Below are 18,660 nucleotides of genomic sequence, written 5' to 3' on the forward strand. Positions count from 1 at the left end.
ACCGTCCTGAAGGCTTGCTCCATAGTCTGCTAGGGTGCCTGTGTCTGCCACCTCTTGCTTGCCTGCTTGACATTTCCCTCTGGATCTCAGCTTTCCCCCCCTCACAGAAGCCTGTCCGGTCTGGTCTCTTCCTTCTTAAGTGACCCGCCTTGTGGCCCTTTATTTCAGTTTGAAATTATATGAATCAGCAGTGACCGTCTGGTTTATGGGAATGTCTTATTTGAGGTTTCTATTGTTGGGATAAAAAATGATCAAGCTGGGCAGTGGTGGCGCATGCCTTTAGTCCCAGCACTCGGGAGGCAGAGGCAGATGAATCTCTGTGAGTTCGAGGCCAGCCTGGTCTACAAGAGCTAGTTTGAGGACCGGCTTCAAAGCTACAGAGAAACCCTGTCTTGAGAAACCAAAAAGAGATAAAAAACAACTTACACTTCTGCTTCCACATCACTGAAGGAAGCCAGGGCAGGAACTCAAGGCAGGAACCTGGAGGCAGGAACTGAAGGCCATGAGGGAGGTGCTACTTATAGACTTGCTTTTCACGCTCAGCTTGCTTTCTTATACACCCAGGACCACTCAACCAGGGGAGGCACCTCTCACGGAGAGCTGAGCCTTCTCACAGGAAGCATCAGTCAAGAAAATGCCCCCTCAGCTTGACCCCAGGTCAATATCTGGGGAGGGCATTTTCTTAAGGGAGGTTCCCTCTTCTCAAATGGCTAGAGTCTGTATTAAGTTGAGGTAAAAACTAGCCAGCACAGTATCTTAATTACGTATGCCCGGTTTTTTTCCTCACCCAGTCACTGCCTGGGTTACTAAGTATTTTCCCACATCTCAGAAGTACTTCCTATGAATCGCTAAGGCTGTATTAGAAACCCCTGCGGCTGGACAGCAGTCTTCTATCCGTCGGGGAAGCTAGACAACTTACAAACGTGTAGGAATGATTCAGCCAGGATTGTGCATCAATTTAGAACTGTTTTTTTTTTCTTCTTTTCTTTTCAGTACCACCTCCAGCCCCAAGCCCAGGCTACCAATTTAGGGTAATGTGTGGCTTAGCTAGGAGGCGGCTGCAGAAGTTGAAATGAAGGGCCCGAGACCCTGTTCCTCCCGCCCCTGTGTGTTAAGAGAAACACTGGAATCGTGAGTCCAGGGCCTCCTTATGCTTTAAACAAAGGGACGGTCTGCATGGCAGCCAGGTGGCAGAAATTTGGAGCGTTGGAGCAATGTGATTAGGGTAGAGGTTTAGGGAAAAAGGGGGTGTGACGCATTCCCCAGGGTGAAAGTTGGTGGCCCGCGAGTCGCAAGCTTTCTGGGCCCCTGGGGTGTGTCTGCGAGGGTTTGCCCATCAGTCGCGCGCGCGTGGGTGGGATCGCCGGGGAGGGTCGCCGTCGTCAGCCCCCCATACAACCCCCTACCCACCCCGGGGCTTCTGGCCGAACAGGGTGCAGGTGAGGGAGGGCGCCGGGGCCGCGGGCTGCGAGGAGCGGCTGCGGGCGGCAGGAGGCAGCGTCGGCCCGGGCGGCGCGAGGGAGGCAGCGCGCGGTGATGTCAGTGGCGGCCCAGCTGGCAGCGGCCGGCACTTCCTGTATAAAGGCGGGCGGGCCGGGCTGCGACTCCCGCGAGCCGGGGTTGGGCTCTGGGCGGCTGGCGGCGGCGGCCGAGCAGCGGGAGGGCTGTCACATCGGGGAGCCGGGCTCCCGGCGCGATCCCCGGGCTGTCCCTTCCGTCGCTCCGGCTCCCGGCGGCGTGACATCTGCGGAGCGGAGACCTGGATGTGTGTGTGCGCGCGCGCGGGAGCGGAAGAATGGCAGTGCTCAAACTCTGCGACCAGGTAGGGGCGCGGGGCGCGGAGAAGGGGGCGCGGCGGGCGCCGAGCGAGCGGAGCGCGCCCGGAGCTGTTTACGCGCAGGGCTGGAGCGTGCACGGCCGGCCACGGGGCTCGGCTCCCGCGCAGTCTCCGCCCTGGGCCGTCGCAAGTGCGCGTTCGCGGCTGGAGAGGGTCGGCGGGCTGCGGGAGTGGTCGCCGTGATGAGACGGGGTGGGGGGTGGGGGATGCGGGCCGTCACCGCACCGATCGGGGGAGGGGAGCCCCGGGCCGTGCTGCGCAGTCGGGAGCACTCAGTCTGGGGCTGTCCCGGGGAAGGCTGCCCGCGGGGTCAGGAGGAGGAAGGTGGACGCCGGCAGAGAGGCTCGCGGCTCTGGAGCTCTTCTGCGCCAGGCAAGAGACTGGCCCGGGTCCCCGCTCCGGTGGGGTCGGTTGTCTTCATCCGTTGGTTAGGACATCTCGGACTTCCTCTTTAGTTGCCCAGAGGCTGGGTGTGGGTGCGGGATGGGGGTGCTGAGAGCTGAGAGACGTGCGCTCAGTTTGCATCTCCCGGTAGGAGGTGAAGTCAGGTCCCAGGGTGAGCTTGCAGACGCTGGTGCCCCCATCCGCTTTGTTACTTTACTGACCGAGACATCACACCGGGCAGCCCGGGGCTTCTGCTCGAAGCCATGGGATTATTTGTTGGACCCCATTGACAGTCTTTGCTACGCATCGGAGTCTTTGACACTCATGGAAGCCCAAGCAAGTTGCGAGACAAAACAAAAAACAAAACAAAACCCCCAAACCTCTTTGTAGCTCTTTCCATGGTGGGGGGAGCAGGGGGAGACCATGTTCCTCCAGGTCCGGGTCTACTCATCCTCAGTGAAACTGTTTTGGGGTCCTGATAACAGAGAGACACTCTTGACTCTGACACATTATGCCAGACAGGCCAATCCTCGCTATTAAACATCTCAAACTTCTTTGGAGTTGCCTTGCTAGTTAGTATCCGGCCAGAGGTCCTGCGACTTCAATACAGCCCAACCCATTGCAGGAGTGATCCCCAGTGATTTGTTTTGCTCTTTGGATTGACTTTGCTTCAGCTTCTTGCCATCCTTACATAGTTACAGCCCCTTCTCCTTTCCCCTCCCCCACCCCATTCAGAAGTCACTGAGTTGAAAACTCTGTTAAATTTAGCAGGAAGAGCAACTGCTAATTGGGGGCGAACCTACCCCTCCTCATTGGCTCCTGAGCAGTGAATGCAATTGTAAACCGATATTAGGATTTTCCCTAGCCTTCGTTCACGGTGTTCGCCAACTGTTAAGACAGTTGCTTGAAGTCTTACATTGTTTTGAGTCTGGGTCCTGTCGACGTGGATGGTACACATACTTTTGTTCTGTCAATTTCTAAACAACCTGGTTCTAATAGGCATGGTTGTTATATATAGTGAAGGATTTCGTGCAGAATTTTACTTATAGCCACACAAATCACCTCTCCTAAATTCCTTAGCTTCTAAGTGAAACAGCTGACCTAGAGAAGAAACAAAGCTACCTCAAGACCCTCTGCTGTTGGCTGGTGGCGTCGCCTCCCAGGCTCCTCTAGTAGCAGAGAGCTGAGGCCTAGAGATACCTCCTCCCTTTGGGCAGACATGTTGAAGTGGGGTAGGGAAGGCAGGCCCTCCTAAATCGCACCAGCCCTGGTGAAGCTTGTGCTGCCCCGTTCAACCACACAGGAAGTTAGTCTCAGGCTTCAACGATGTCTGTCTGTGGAAATACTTCTAAGTACGTACCCTCGGTTCCCCCAGCAAACCACAATTGCCGCCAGGGAGAAAGAGATAGAACTTCCATTGGATTCTGTCTCCTGACAGACGGAAAGAGCCCAGGAGTTCCGTGACTCCAGAACACCTGAACCCATCAGGCTGTTTGGGGACCAGGCCAGAGGAAGACTGGGTGGGGTGGTGGTAGGGTGGGGTGGGGTGTCAGTGGTGAGCCAAGATGGTTTCTGTGTTTCTTTGGGTCCAGGAAGTGTGTTTCTCTTGCCTTATATAGTCTTGCTTTGTGTTTTGATCTTCATCTACTTCTGCTAACGACCCTTTGATTAAGCTTCTTCTAGAAGAGCTTTGCCCCAGCACTGTGGATGGAGAGTCACTGACACAGAATCCTGCTTCAGTCTGAGGTGGAACAGCTTGCTGTCTACCTAGGGATGACATAACCCTGGCATAAAACCCTCTCGGCCCTCCTCTTCCTGGTCCGTTCAATGCCTACTTGCAAGGCGAATCTTGACTTTTGGCGACAGCCCTTGGGTTTTTTGGGTTGAGGACACATTCTTGCTACCGATAACTTTGAATTGTCTCGCTGTGCTTTTGGATGTCCTTGAGGTGAGAGGTGATCACCGGTGACATTTTCTGGCCTACCAACCCCGAAGTCTGGAACTGGCTGGGTGGTGGTGGTTGCTACTTTCAGCAGCCAATCCTGCAGTGGTCTCTGAGTCAAGGGAGAGAAGCAATGTGTCTTTTCTGTTTTGGGAAGGCTGAAAAGAAATTGGGGGAAGGGAGAGGCTGCTGTGGTTTTTAGTCTTCTGCTGTGAAAAGGAACTGGGAACCACCGCTGCAAACACGCTCCACTTAGCACTTCTGCATTTGAAAGTCTGTCCTTCCATCATTCCCCCCCCCCCCTTTCTCTTTCTTTCTGATAGTGTTTTGGGACCATTTTAGTTTGTCCAGGACTGAGGGGGGTTTCCCAGCTTTTGGTGGTAAAGCGGAGACAGTCCCAAGCAATAGGAGGAGTTGGTTGCTTCTCCTCTGCAACATTGTTATTCAGCAATGTAATTAATACAGTCCTATACCCATTTCCTCACAGGTGGACACGAAGGCATTTGTTTACATCTCCAGAGAACCGAGATAATCATAAGGTTGGAGTGTCTTTCATCACGTCCAAATAGCAATGTGTTTAGCTGAAAATAAGCGTTCATGCAGCCTTTTGCAATTGGATTTAATACTTGAACTTTTGTATGGAACTTGTAGGGTGAATTCCTTATGTAGAGAGGTATAACGGACTGTAGAGATTTCAGCGTCCGGCAGCATCAGCTTGGCTCTTTCCTTCAGTTTTTCCCCCTTTCAAAGTTCCGTAGCCAGGCTGGCGGGCGGCGTCCTTGCCCATGAAAGGTTTGCTTTTCTGCCCGTGAGTTTGCTAACGACAGCAGAACCGCTCTCTGGTTTGTAGAGCCTGGTAGATACCAAGCTTCAGCACTTGGCCCTTTCCGAGCGTCCCGCCTGGAGGCCTTCTGGTTTAGCGTCTCCTCGCCAAGTCCTAGCTCACACTCCCGTCCCCCACCTCCTTGCCAAAGGCACTGTCTGGCAGCTGCAGCCAGAGACTAGAAATCCTGAAGCCTTTGAAAGCAGGATTTCTGGCCACAGTGTGGGGCCTTTGGACACGTTTTTATCAGGCCGTCCTAGATTTTCCAGCCACCCTTGGTCTGCAAGCCAACACTGCTCGTGCTACAGGAGCGAAGGAAGAAAAGAACACATTTAACTTTTGGACTCTGTTCTGGTCGCCCGTGACCCAGTGGTACCGTTTTCGGAGTGTACCCGCCGGCCGGCCTTTCATGGCTTGCGCCTAATCGTGGCTTGTACCCTGGGCCTTTGTGGTGGTGAATCATCTCTTAATCCTCAGCCACCCTAGGTGGATGGTGCGGCTGTCAATCCTGCTGGATGGGCGAGGAAACAGGAGCAGGGAGGGAGGTTGACGGACTTGTTCAGGTCACACACCCAGAGAGCAGCTGAGGGCAGAGACCTCCCCTGCCTTCTGATTGCATAAGTGGGGTTCTGGTACAGGCCATACTTTTCATAGCTGACCAGGGAGCAGCAGGTACAGAAGACAGGTCTCTCTCCTCAGTTACGAGGGAGCTCTGCGGGTGGGGTCAGACCCACCTCTGTCAGAGTGAGGACCTGCACTGAGGCCTCTGTCCCTAGCTGCTAGTCTCTGGCTTGTCCCATTAACCCTGCCACCCCTGCACCCACCGAATGATGCGCTAGAACATGTTGATTCTTTTCTTGATTGAATTTTTGTACGACATGGGAACTTTTAATCATCTTCAACATTGGGCCACCTTAGGAAATCAGAGAGCTGGACCAGCACATGGCGAGTTTGAAGCCTCCGTAGTCTGTTGGAATAACTGCCCTTGACATCGCGATACACTTCCTTTAAGGGTCTCTTTAGCCAGGTAACACTTCTGTATGATAGTATCAGTATCTCCCGTTGTGGATGTCTGTTTTCTAGACCGGGGACTTTTCGAAATAAAGATACGCGTCCCTTAAATCCCTTACTGTCTGCCCAGAATAGATGGAGCCTCCTTTCTTAAAAGAATGCGCGAAGTTTCACTTCCCCTGTTCTCAGAGGAAACAGAAGCCCAGAATGGCGCAGTTCTTATGTGAGACGTAGAACTGACACATCCTGAGAAGGTTTATATCTCAGCAACATAAATACGATGTATTAACTTATGGTGCTTAGTGGGTATTATATTTACAATGTAATGTTAAATTATTTTAAAAATTTATAATTCTTTAATTTTTTTGCATTAAAAAAATTTAAGGCGTGTGTGTGTGTGATGTTCCTGCATATGTGGAGGTCAGAGAATAACCTGTGGGCATCTATGTCCCCACATCTTTTCTCCCACCATGTGGGTTTTGAGTTAAGTTTGCGCTTAAGTTGTCAGGCTTGGTGACGGGTTCTTTTTACCTCTGAAGCCACCCGGCCAGCTCTGTATAACTTCCTATAAGCCAGACATCTGATAATGCTGTACTTTTCAAAGTTAAGACATACATGGCTTTTATAGAGGGCGACAGAGATGGCCCAGTGGGGAAAGCCTCTGCTGTAGAAGGCTGACAGCTTGGCTTAGATCACAGGAACCCATGCCTGCCATGCAAAGACAGAAGGACACCAGCTCCACAGAGGTGTTCTCTGTTGGCCACACACATGTTCATCATGGTGCATGTGCACTTGGGTCACCCCCCCCCCCAGAAAACAACAAAAATCTGATACAATTGATTTCCACACCCCTCCCCGCCACCAAGAAAATTTGATTTTGAAGCTAATATCTTAAAAATGGTACCGGGGGCCGGGCGGTGGTGGCGCACGCCTTTAATCCCAGCACTTGGGAGGCAGAGGCAGGCGAATCTCTGTGAGTTCGAGACCAGCCTGGTCTACAAGAGCTAGTCCCAGGACAGGCTCCAAAACCACAGAGAAACCCTGTCTCGAAAAACCAAAAAAAAAAAAAAAAAAAAAAAAAAAAATGGTACCGGAAGGATGGCTCGCTGGATAAGGCATTTGCCACCAAGCCTAAAGACCCGAGATCAATGCCTGGGTCTCACGAGGTGTGAGAGAACCCACTCCCACAAGTTGCCCTCTGACTCGACTCCCACGCTTGCGTCATGGCCCACGTGCCCCTCCTCTCCGTCAAGAAACAAATACAATGCAAGTTAGGCAGAACGAAAGTGGTGGGCGTAGCTGTTTTAAGAGTTACTGGTCTGTTTGTGGGGCCCCTGGCAGTGCTTCAGGACCTGGCCTTGATGCATGAGCTGGACTTTTGGGACCTATTCCCCAGGGTGGGATGCCTTGCTCAGCCTCGACGCCGTGGGGAGGAGCTTGGTCCTGCCTCATGCTTTGTTGACTCCCATGGGAGGCCTTATCCTTTCTGAATGGAGACGGAGGAGGAGAAAGAGTGGATGGGGGGGAATGGGGACATGAGGTAGAGGGAGGTGGGGGGGAGGGGACGAGAGGAATGGAGGGAGGGAAACTCTTGTTGGTATGTAAAATAAATAAAAAATGATTTAAAAAAAACTTTTGGTATTTAACATTATTTGGAAGTCTCTTTATGCGTGAAAACTCCTGGTTTGTCTTTTTCTTCCTGATCCGCCATGTACTCAAACACTTAAAAATTCTCATAGACAGTTGGGAGTGCACAGACTTCGGTGACCATGTCATTTTCCTCTACCCCACGGCCCTCTGAGAACCGTAACGGTGCTGTTAAATATTAACGGCCAAGGGACCTTCCAGGTATGTCTGTGTACACAGTCACACGCAAACTCCTATCTTACCTCTGTTTGCTCGCCTGAGGCTTGACAGCGACAGGTTTGGCTTCTGTGAGTTCGGTTGACACTGGAGCCTGCTGGCCACGTGTCAGCCCGAGGTTAGAACACGGCTTCTACCTCACGCGCTGGCTCTGGCAGGTAACGGTGGGTTGCAGGAGCCAAGCATTCTGACTCTTCTTGTCCAAGATGTGGGAGGCTGTGGTGACTGAGGCTGTGTCGCTGTGGGCATAAGTCGAGGGGATAGCGGAGGACTGATCTCTGGGCTCTAGGTTCCTCTTTGTCAAGTGAAGACGCCGGACTGGATGTCTTGGTGGTGCCTGAGCTCTGCCTTGTTCCTCCCATGCTCAGTCCTTCTAATGGAGTCTGCTTTACAGTGCCCCCCCCCCCCCCCCCCGCGTGGCTCATGTGTGCGTCTGCACGTGTGTTAAATGGTCTCAGGTTCCCGAAGAGGTTTATTCAACGTTAGCGGTTTAGAGACTGATTCTTGTTCTTTCCCTACTTCAGTTTATGGGGAATCTGAGTGCCTATTTTATAGGTGGTTTCTTTTATTACTAGACTCTTGTCTGCTTCTGGTGTTTCAGAGGTTGACGGCGGACAGTTTTCCTGGCCAGTGTTCGAGTTTGTGGAGAGTTGAGGAACTTAAAGGTGAAATTAATGGTTCATAAATCAAATTTCAAACTATGATAGTCATTTTGCGGTGCACATGTCTGTAATCCTAGTATCAGAGGTAGAGGCGGGAGGATCGGGAGTTCAAATCCATCACCGGCTATCCTTGGCTATATAGTGAGTTCAAGGCTAACCTGGGTTACGGAAAGATCTGTCTCAAAACCAAAACCAAACCAAACCAAAAACCTTTCGAAAACTAGCTATCTTTAATACTGGAAGACCATTTGCCCCAAGGAAGCTTCCAGAGCTTTTAGTAAAATTAATTAGATTTGTAGAGACACTGGTGTTGCCCTGACATGGAAATTTAGTGGCAGTTCTAACTTGTCTCTGGAAGTTTCAATATTAAATTACTTTGGTTTTCGTTTGATTTATTTAAAAAATAGCATCAGACTGGGAATAAAGGTCCTAGGATTCCACTTAGGGAGCTCCTAGTATTTCCTCGGCATTGGCTTTTCTTGCCCTATATAAAGAGACTGCCGGGTACAGATTCTTCTCAAGTTTTTAGCCTCTCCCATTGTGAGAAAGCGTCCTCCCTCTTTGTGGTGACCGAAGCTTTAGCCTTTCCCCGGCCTGATGAATGTACTTTGAGTCTTGCTGAAGGACCATGGATTCGTTCTCCAAGAAGGTCTTCTGAGTTGTCCAGGAACCAGGTGTGGAGACACAGGATGCTCTCAGTGTGGTCCTTGGAGAACAGTCTTGAGTTGTTTTCACTTACGAGAAGCTTTTCTTCCAGACCCTGGATCTCTCATGAGCCGTCGTGAGCTGGACCAGCGTGGGCCAGTGTAGCTCAGCGTAGCCCAGCGTAGCCCAGCGTAGCCCAGTGTAGCTCAGCGTAGCCCAGCGTAGCCCAGCGTAACCAGCGTAGCCCAGCGTGGCCCAGCATTCTGAAGCTTCCATCCAGAATAGAGCAATCAGGGTGGTAGAACTTAGGCCATGTGGCCTTCCCTGCTCAAAAGTCTGATCCCACTGAGTGAAAGCCAGGGTCGCTCGATTCCTTTTGAATCTCTACATCTCTGCTTTTCCAGTTTCCCCAAAGTGTGATACTGGATGAGAACAGGTGTGACGTTAGTCATCTCCTAGAGAGAGGACTGGAAATGAGCCGGGGCGCGTCGTGAGACTTAACCCCGCCAACGTGGCCACGTGAGAGCTGACAGTCATTTCATTTTGCCAGTGAAGAAAACGAGAACCCAGAGATTGAGGAGTTTATTTAGGACCCGTGAGTCTGGGAATCACGGCGCGGTGGGCTCGACCCCAGACTATATGGTCTTAGTCTTTCTGGCCTCTGAGACAGGGCCACTGTCTGTCACAAGAGACCCTCAACACTGTTTGGCCTCGCCTGGATATCTGGAGAAGTCGGTCTGAATCTTAGCAATGCTCACTGCATCTGCTGATTTCATAGGCGTGGTATTTTATAAGTTAACTCATACCTGCCTCATCCCAGGAAGAAAACTGTTATGTAAGCTGACGTAGACCTTCTGGGGGTCTTCTGTATCTATGATACCCCATGCTTTGGTGGAACGGTCCGCTTATCCTGGCAGCGTTCAGGGGCATGTGTGTGTTCAGGAATAGCAAGGACTTCATAGAAGGGAGCTGGATGGTTTTGGTGGCACAGGACATGGGTAAAAGAATAGTGACGGTCTGAGATGCTCTGTGTTTTAAAGTAAAAAGTTAAAATATATGGGCTCTAAGGAAACTATAGGAAGCAAATGGCCCTGTTTCTCAAAGAACACACCAGTCACAGAGCGGGTGTGGAGAGAGTTGAGAGTGAGTGGTTTAAAGAGAAGAGCTCTCACGTGACCAGTTAGGACTGGTAGTCTGGATTCTGATCTAAAGAAACAAAACTATACCTCCATAGGATGGTGTGAACTAAACAGGACTGGCTATGTGGTGATTAGTGTGGGCACTGCAGCTTTTTCTAGGAAGACAGTCCTCTGGAAAATTAAGAGACAAAGCCACAAAACTTTACCATCTGCCGAGGTGAACCTAACAATAGCCCCAGCACTTCTGGAAGCAACTCCCCTGCCCTACTCCTTCCTGTTCCCTTTGTGTGCTCTCAGAGGTGACCCCTCTCACCTGACAGCCTGTCTTCAAGGTCCTCATTGTCTTTGACTTATTGACAGAAAATCACAGTCTGAGCAGGGTATGGTGGTGCTCAACACTTGGGGAGTAGGGTCAGGTGGATATCCTTTCCTGCCCTCCCCCCCCACTTTTGGATAGGGTCTCTCTATGTAATCCTGACTGTTCTGTAGCTTGCTGGATAGTCCAGACTGGCCTCAAACTCACATAGATCCTCCTGCCTTGGTTTACTGAGTGCTGGTGCTGGGACAAAAGGCATGTGCTACCATCCCTGGTTTTCCTCCCCCTGGTTCTCTCTCTCTCTCTCTTTTTTTTTTTTTGACAAGGCCTTATGTAGCCCAGGCTAGCCTTGAACTTTCTATATAGCTGAGGATGACCTATAATTTCTGAGCATCTTTGCCTCCCAAGTGCTGAGATTACAAACCTGCACTAGCACAGGGTTTCTGTGGTGTTCAGGATCCAGTCCAAGGCCATGTTCGTGCTATGCCTGGCAAGTAGCCCACCAAGTGGGCTCCCAAGAATCCCATCTTGACTATTTTTTAAGAGAGCTTGGATTCGGCTTCTCCCTGTTGGATACCTCAGTTCAGATATTTGGAAGGGAGGTTAGGTATTAGAGCAGTCCTAAATGTCTATGTTGAAAGTGGCCTTGAAAGTGGGTTTTTGTTTCAACTGCAAGGCATGATGGGACAGGGAGAAGCTGCAAGGTCAGGTGACTAAATGGCGTGTCTGTCTTCACGGCAGGTGGAACTGGCTGTTGTGGGCAGTGGTTTTAGGCATCAGGATCCTGTCATTTTTATTTCTACCCATGTGAAACTTTTTTCATAGCTTTTTTTCTTTTTTAAACAGAGTCCAGATTTAAGGATAATGAAGGCCACAGGGCTAAGAAGTGACCCCTTGTAACCTGAGTAAACAGTATGATCACCGGCAGGGTAGAGGTGCAAAGATTCTAGGCATTTTGGACCCTTGCGGCATTTATCTCTTGGGGCCGCCAGAGATAAATTAGGGACAGTTTTCTTCTGAGCCCCGCTTTTTAGCAAAAGGTCTCAGATTAGGTTCTCTGGCACTGAACTTCCGCATATAATCCTTTAAATATGGCGCCTCATTTGATCAGTGTTGCTGAGCAGGCTGTGGGGGACACTGAAGTTGATGTTTGGAAGTCTGGGCTGTACACACAGCTTTGATCTTAGCTTCCACCTTAGTCTTTCTGGGCCACAGTTGTCCTCGACTGATGCAGGAGTATCTGCTTGTGGGGAGCCTGTGGCACTTCAGTGGGAAATGTCTAAGTACAGCAAGCGGACATTTGTGGTGCTTTGCCAATAGTCCCTGAATCTTGGCTCCTCGTTGGTCAAATTAAGGAGCTGAGTATTTGAGGGTCAACTTCAGCTCTCTCAGAATAGGTTTAAGTGATAGTTTTTGTTTGTTTAATTTATAACCTTTACTCTTGTTTTATTTCTCTCTAACGTAACGACCGTGGCACACAGATTCTTAATTTTTGTATGAATTCTCTTTATCAGGTACTCTGCGTGTCAGGTCCTACAATTTAAAAAGAAAAAGTTCTTTCTTTTTGTTTCGGGTTTTCTCTTGTCCATTGGCTTCGCGACTTAACCCTCACAGTTTACATTTAGATGGGTTCACCCGGATAAGTGTGCGTGGAAAAGACTGGGGTTTGCGGACGTTCTTGGGCCAAGCAGGCGAAAAGGACTTTGGGAAGGCTAGAACAATGCCTCCTCTCCACACAGTGTCAAATGGCCTTTTTGAGGCCGTGTCTGAGAGCAAAACAGTTTGCCAAAGCCGTCATCGTAGACAGTCATTAAGAAAAGTGTTATGAGAGAATGTTCAAGAACTTGGGTATAGAATTTCAGGCCTTGGGTGGATATTTATGGGGTAAAAGGAAAACCGTACATGCAGACAGGGCTGTAGCTCAGTGCTAGAATGAAGGACTGGCATCCAGGAGGCCCCAGGTCTGGTCCATGGTCCTATTAACAGGGACAGAGGAAACGTTATGAAGACCATAAGATAAACACCCTATCCATGAGGTCTCTGAAGAAAAAAATTTCAAAGTATCAGACGGACAAGAAGGATACATTGTAAAATGTCGTTTTAGTTTTGATTCTTCTTTCTCTTTTAGAGTGACAGGATACATTGCTTAAAGAGGATGGAGCCCCGGCATCATTGGATACATATGTGTGTTTAAATTTAAACATACTTGTTCTACCAGTAGATACTTAGGGCACAGTATAGCAAGGTGATAGGAAAACGAAAGGGCAGAACAACCACAGCAAAAACGGAAGAAAGAAAGAAAGAAAGAAAGAAAGAAAGAAAGAAAGAAAGAAAGAAAGATGTGGGGGAGGGGAAGAAGGCTAGGAAAGGTTTTTGTTCTTTTTTTTTTTTACAGTGGAGGAAGTGTGGCTGGGTACAACTGTAAAATCAGCACTGGGGTTATAAACACGAGGGGCAGGAGTCCACCGCCAGCCTCAGCTACATGAGTGAGTTTAAGGCTGGGGACTGTGTGAGATGAGCTCTCAAAAAAATCTAAAAAGAAGATGAGGAGGCAAAGGAGGCAGAAGAAAAAGCAACGGAGGAAGGGATCAGCTAGGGCCTGGCAAGAGGTGGATTGTGTGGGTTTCTGCAGGGCAGGGCTTCAAGGTCCCCAGATTCTGCGCTAAACTGATCATCTAGCTTCTCCCCAATGCGATTAACGTGCACACGTGTGCCTCAGCTTCTTAGGGTTGGAGATACCCACAGTGGAGGTTGTTAGTGAAGCCAAAAGGGAAACACAGTCAGAGGCTGCATCTCAGAGGGCCCGGATGGGTACTGTAGCCCAGCAGAAGGTCTTGAGAACAGGGTGTGGCCAGTGACAGAAGAGAAATGATTTTGCATAGCGGAAGGAAGTCTTGGGGCTCCTGCACCTAGGAAATGGTCCCTGTGGCATCTCTGCTGTTAAACGGCCCCATCTGAGCTCCGTGCAGAAGTCGTTTTTAGAAATCACAGCTTTACTGTTCCCATCCAGTGTTTTTTTTTTTTGGCTCCATTCCCACCAAAAATTGTTTACGTGATCCTGGCTAGTCATTTTATCTTCCTGGGTCTCAGTTTCCCCTTGCATGGCATCAGCAGGGACGTACCCATCCCCGTTTCAATGGCCGATGTCGTGATCTAAGGTCACTGAATCGCCAGCCTGGGATGGCACATCCTGCCCCATCGCAGGGTCTGTTTAAAGATGATCGTTCCCCAGCCCTACAGATGTGGGACTTTGGGGTTTGAGACCAAGCTGACCCTGGCTGGGTCTGGCAGCTGTAATATAGAGAGGCCACTTTGGGCCACTGCTGTCCGTTGCTGATGGTGTTGAAACACCAACCAGCAACCATCTTTTCTCATCGTCTGGAATTAGCAGCCCCACAAATGAGCCAGGCCTGCTCCCTGTCTAGAAAACAGAGGCTCTGGGGTTTGCTGTCTCGAGGTCTACCTTAAAGGAACCCTAGGGTTCCTGCTGCTTCAGCCATGATCACACAGCACCCTGTGGGGCTAGTGATGCTCCCAGTCTTAGCAAACCCCCATGGAGCCTGCCTGGGCCTCTCCATGTGGGGGGTACCAGGCAGTGTCAGATGATGCTAAGGAAGAGGAGCTTGTTTTGCCACAGCCTTCTGCTGAAGAGGCTAGGGGTAGCGTGGGGAATAGATGGCTGTGCCTTGGAGCAGATTCCTTTCCAGGCTGCTGTATCTTTAAGGCTGGCTCTCAGAGTAGAGACCAGGCCTAGTACATCAGGGACCTGAGGAGGGGGAGGAAGCTCTTGGTCCCTGAAACTCTAGCTACCGCAGGGAACTGGGCAGGACAGGGGGCAGGGAGTGGAGTAGTGTTTTCTGCTGTGGCTTCCATCTTTGCAGCCATGACCAGGGTCCAGATGTGACCAAGGCCATCAGGCTGCTGCTGACGTTGGCTTAAAAGACCGTCCCTGAACCCAAGCCGATAATACCAGCCATCCTCACACAGAACAGTCAATGGAGTTGGGTTTTTTTTCTCTCGTAAGGATGAAATGTTACCTAAAATCCTTCAGCCACCAGTGAAGTCATCAGGCAGAATAAAAACTTTAGGATGGGGTCGGGAAGAATACAGTTGTTGGTTTTCAACATCGTACAGGGATGTGAGCCGTTGGTGACTCTAAGGGTTGGCAGATTTCTGTTTCCTGGCTGAATCCTGCTGTCCACCTGCATTTCTCCATGCCCATGAGCTAAGAATAATCTTCACATTATTGGATACTTAAAAAGGATCAAAAGGATTGTACTTTATGACACATAACATTTTAATAAAGCTCATATTTTGGTGTCCACAATGAAGAGTTGTGTGGAGTGTATCCTCTTTGGTTGGCTTGCATTGTTGGTACCACTTTGAGGTGAGGATAAAGATATTTACTATCTAACCCTTTGCAGACTGAGATTTTGGGGCCTGGGTGTCACCTCAGGTTAGGTTCAGGCCTGCAAGCTTCAGAAGGTGCAACACTCATTACCTGGGCTGCACTTTGATATAGTAGATTGAGGTGGGGATTCTTGCTCCAGGGGAATGTAGAAGCTTAGTTACCTTTTCTGGGTCCAGTTCTCATGTTAAAAAAAAAAATCCTCGTTGAAACAGTAGTTTGCCCTCCAAGTTTCTCTCCCTCTAGGAGCTCGGTAGAGGAGACCATGTGTTTATACTTTAAACTGGATGTTTAGACTCTTGGTGTTGACCCAGGGAAGGTTAATATGTACTTTTAATGCATTCAAAGAGGCCGGATGGGGAGGTGGTGTGCTTATGTTTGGGAGCAAAACAGAAATCCCATTTTCTGCTGAAAGTACTGTTTCTAGTTTGAGTAGAGACTAGATCGGGAGATGACTTTAATTTTGTGGAAAAGGGTAACTTCAGGCAGATCTTTTGAGCTGTCAGTTTATCTGTGTTCCTTGCCATTCTGGAGGGTTCTTGAAGGAGCTGTTTGGAAGTTTTCGTGGGAGCTATGCATTCGGGTAAGTGTGTGTGCCTGTGTGAGTCCATGTGTCCAGTGTGCATTTATTTCATCATAATCATAAAGAGAATCCCCACCCCACACATTCTTTTCCTGGTCTTGGTCGCTTAGCCTATCGGCCTATCGCGACGCTTCCAGGCCTAGAGTCAGCCTATCGCGACGCTTCCAGGCCTAGAGTCAGCCTATCGTGATGTTTCCAGGCCTAGAGTCAGCCTATCGTGATGTTTCCAGGCCTAGAGTCAGCCTATCGTGATGTTTCCAGGCCTAGAGTCAGCCTATCGTGATGTTTCCAGGCCTAGAGTCAGCCTATCGTGATGCTTCCAGGCCTAGCATTGCAGTTGCTCTTGGATCAGCAAACCTCGGGGTCCTCCTGTCTCCCCCCACCCCAGCGCTGAGATCAGCAAATCTGGGGTCCTCCTGTCTTCACGCCCCCACCCAGCGCTGAGATTAGCAAACCTCGGGGTCCTCCTGTCTCCCCCCACCCCAGCGCTGAGATTAGCAAACCTTGGGGTCCTCCTGTCTCCCCCCACCCCAGCGCTGAGATTAGCAAACCTTGGGGTCCTCCTGTCTCCACCCCCAGCGCTGAGATCAGCAAACCTTGGGGTCCTCCTGTCTCCATGTTCCTCCCCCACCCCCAGTGTTGAGATCTGCAAACCTTGGGGTCCCATTGTCTCCTCCCCCAGTGATGAGATCAGCAAATCTTGGGGTCCCACCGTCTCCACCTACCCCAGCGTAGAGATCACAGGTTGTGTTTTCATGCCTGATTTTTCACCTGGGTTCCGAGGAGCCGCCCTCAGGTCCTTTCATTGCTTGCCCAGCAAGCACGCCATCCACTGAGCTATCTTGCTAGCTCCAGAGGAATTAACATTTTTATTTTTTTTTATTTTATTTTTATATGTATGAGTGTTTTGCCCGCATGTATGTCTGGACACTACATGCATGCCTGGTGAGTGAGGAGGTCCTAAAAGGTCATAGCCCCTGGAAGTGGTTGTGGGCTGCCATGCGGATGGACCAGGGAATCAACACTGGATCCTCTGGAAGAGCAGACAGAGCTCTCAGCCACTAAGCCATTTCTCCAGCTCCTGGAAATTTTATTTTGTTCATCAGTTTCTGTGTTCTGAGGATTTTGTCTGTGTGCATGTCTGTATGTATTCATATGTGCGTAGATGTATGTTTGTATGTATTCATATGTGTGTAGATGTATGTCTATGCATTCACATGTGTGTAGACGAATGCTTGTATGTACTCATGTGTGTAGATGTATGTTTGTATGTATTCATATGTGTGTAGATGTATGTTTGTATGTATTCATATGTGTGTAGGTGTGGGTATGCATGCATAGAAACCCAGAAGTTAGTATTAGGTCTTCTTTAACTGTCTCCCTCCCTCCCTCCCTCCTTCCTTCCTTCTTTCCTTTCTTTGTTTCTTATGTGCAGTTTGTGTGCTTGATGCATGTGTGCAGGCACACACGTCACAGAGCACATGTGCAGGGCAGAGGATAACTGTGGGATTCGTTCTCTCCTTCCATCTTGGACCCCAGGGATCCAACTCAGTTGCCAGATTTGTGTAGCAAATGTCTTTTATTATTATTAATAATAATAATTTTATTATTTCTGAGACAGGGTCTCTCTATGAAGCCCTGGCTATGTGACACTTACTATGTAGTTCAGCTGGTGTTGAACTGAAATCCTTCTGCCTCTGCCTCCCCTGTGCTGGGATTAAAAGTCTGTGCTGTCATGCTTGGCTTGAGTGTTCAGGGTGTCCCACTGAACCTAGAAGATCAGAGACTGGCTAGACTAGTGGTCGACCAGTAGTCCCTAGAGACCTTGCTCTCTCTCCCTGCCTCACCCAGCACCGAGATTACAGGTGTGCTCTGCCGTGTGGCCTTTTTAGGTAAGACTTTTGGTCTGTGCTTGCTCTGCAAGCACGCTTTGGACTGAGCCACCTCCCCAGCCCTTCTTCTGAGGGTTTCAGTTAGGCATTCACCAAGGCAGCTTTTAAAAGACCCCCTCCGCAGGAAGTCACGGTCCCTGTGCGCACACTCTCAGTTTCAAGCTTTTAGCTTGGCTGCTCTAAGGAGCCTGTCCTGGGTGGACTGGGGAGCCCCAGCCCAGAACATCTCAGTGGGGCATTTTCACCTCTATCTCCAATCTCTACAAGATTTTTTTTTTTTTTAAATATAAACCGCGTATCCCCTGCATGTTTTTTAGTTGGACGTCTGAAGATTTTCTTTGCAAAGTTAGAAAGATACAAAGGATGTAATTTCTGGCATAATGTAAATATTGATTTTTAAAGTGAAAACATTGTATCACTGTTTAAATTGTATTGAGTGGAATTTAAACACTATTGTGATCTGATGTGCCTGTCTGCAGTCCAAATTTTATAGTGTTTCTTTTTCCCCTTGAATTTTATTCAAGTGTAGTGCCTTTTTTGGATGGGTAGGGGGCAAGGTTCCAGCCCAGGCTGGCCTGGAACCTGTCATCTCCCTGTCTTCATGTCGGGATTAAAAGCACGCACCACAATGCTGGCTGTGATGCAGTTTTGCAAAAAATTGTTTTTATTTTTTTAGGTTATAATTGCATCATGTTTCCCTTCTTTTTCTTTCCTCCAGACTCGCCTGCCCTTGGCCATTGCTGTGATGCATTTAAAATGATTTCATCTATGACAAATTTTAGGGTTGAGTTTGTAATGATTATTAGCAACGTCTCAACACATAGCTTAAAAACTGGATAAAATATTAATAAAACATGCAAACTTAGATTCTTATTGAAATACATTTCTTGGTCTCAGAGTAGGGAGCTATTTATTTTAACACCATTCACTAGTGGTTAAGATAGAATAGACAATATAAGATGAATAACAGTTCCATACTCCGAAATTATTTTCTTGACTTCTATTGAACTAGTAACCCAAATACTGAAAAAATTGTGTTTACCAGTAAGCAATGAGTTGACGTAAATAAAAGGCATTGAGGTCAATAATTTATATTACCATGTTTTGATCATTTATGTCACCAGCTTAGGTCAGAAGGTCCTAAATTGCCAACAT

General features: G+C 49.2%; 1 protein-coding gene across 1 annotated transcript in view; it reads left to right on the top strand.

The window, feature by feature from the left end:
• The first annotated feature begins 1,628 nt into the window (after window positions 1–1,628).
• Window positions 1,629–18,660, top strand: part of Ankrd44 (ankyrin repeat domain 44) — a 205,342-nt gene continuing 188,310 nt past the window's right edge. Inside the window, 1 exon segment of the mRNA XM_057758516.1 lies at window positions 1,629–1,822. Coding sequence (XP_057614499.1) covers window positions 1,796–1,822 — 27 coding nt within the window. The 5' untranslated portion in view covers window positions 1,629–1,795.

The sequence above is a fragment of the Chionomys nivalis genome, chromosome 26 (genome assembly GCF_950005125.1).
Source record: "Chionomys nivalis chromosome 26, mChiNiv1.1, whole genome shotgun sequence".
Lineage (NCBI taxonomy): Eukaryota > Metazoa > Chordata > Mammalia > Rodentia > Cricetidae > Chionomys > Chionomys nivalis.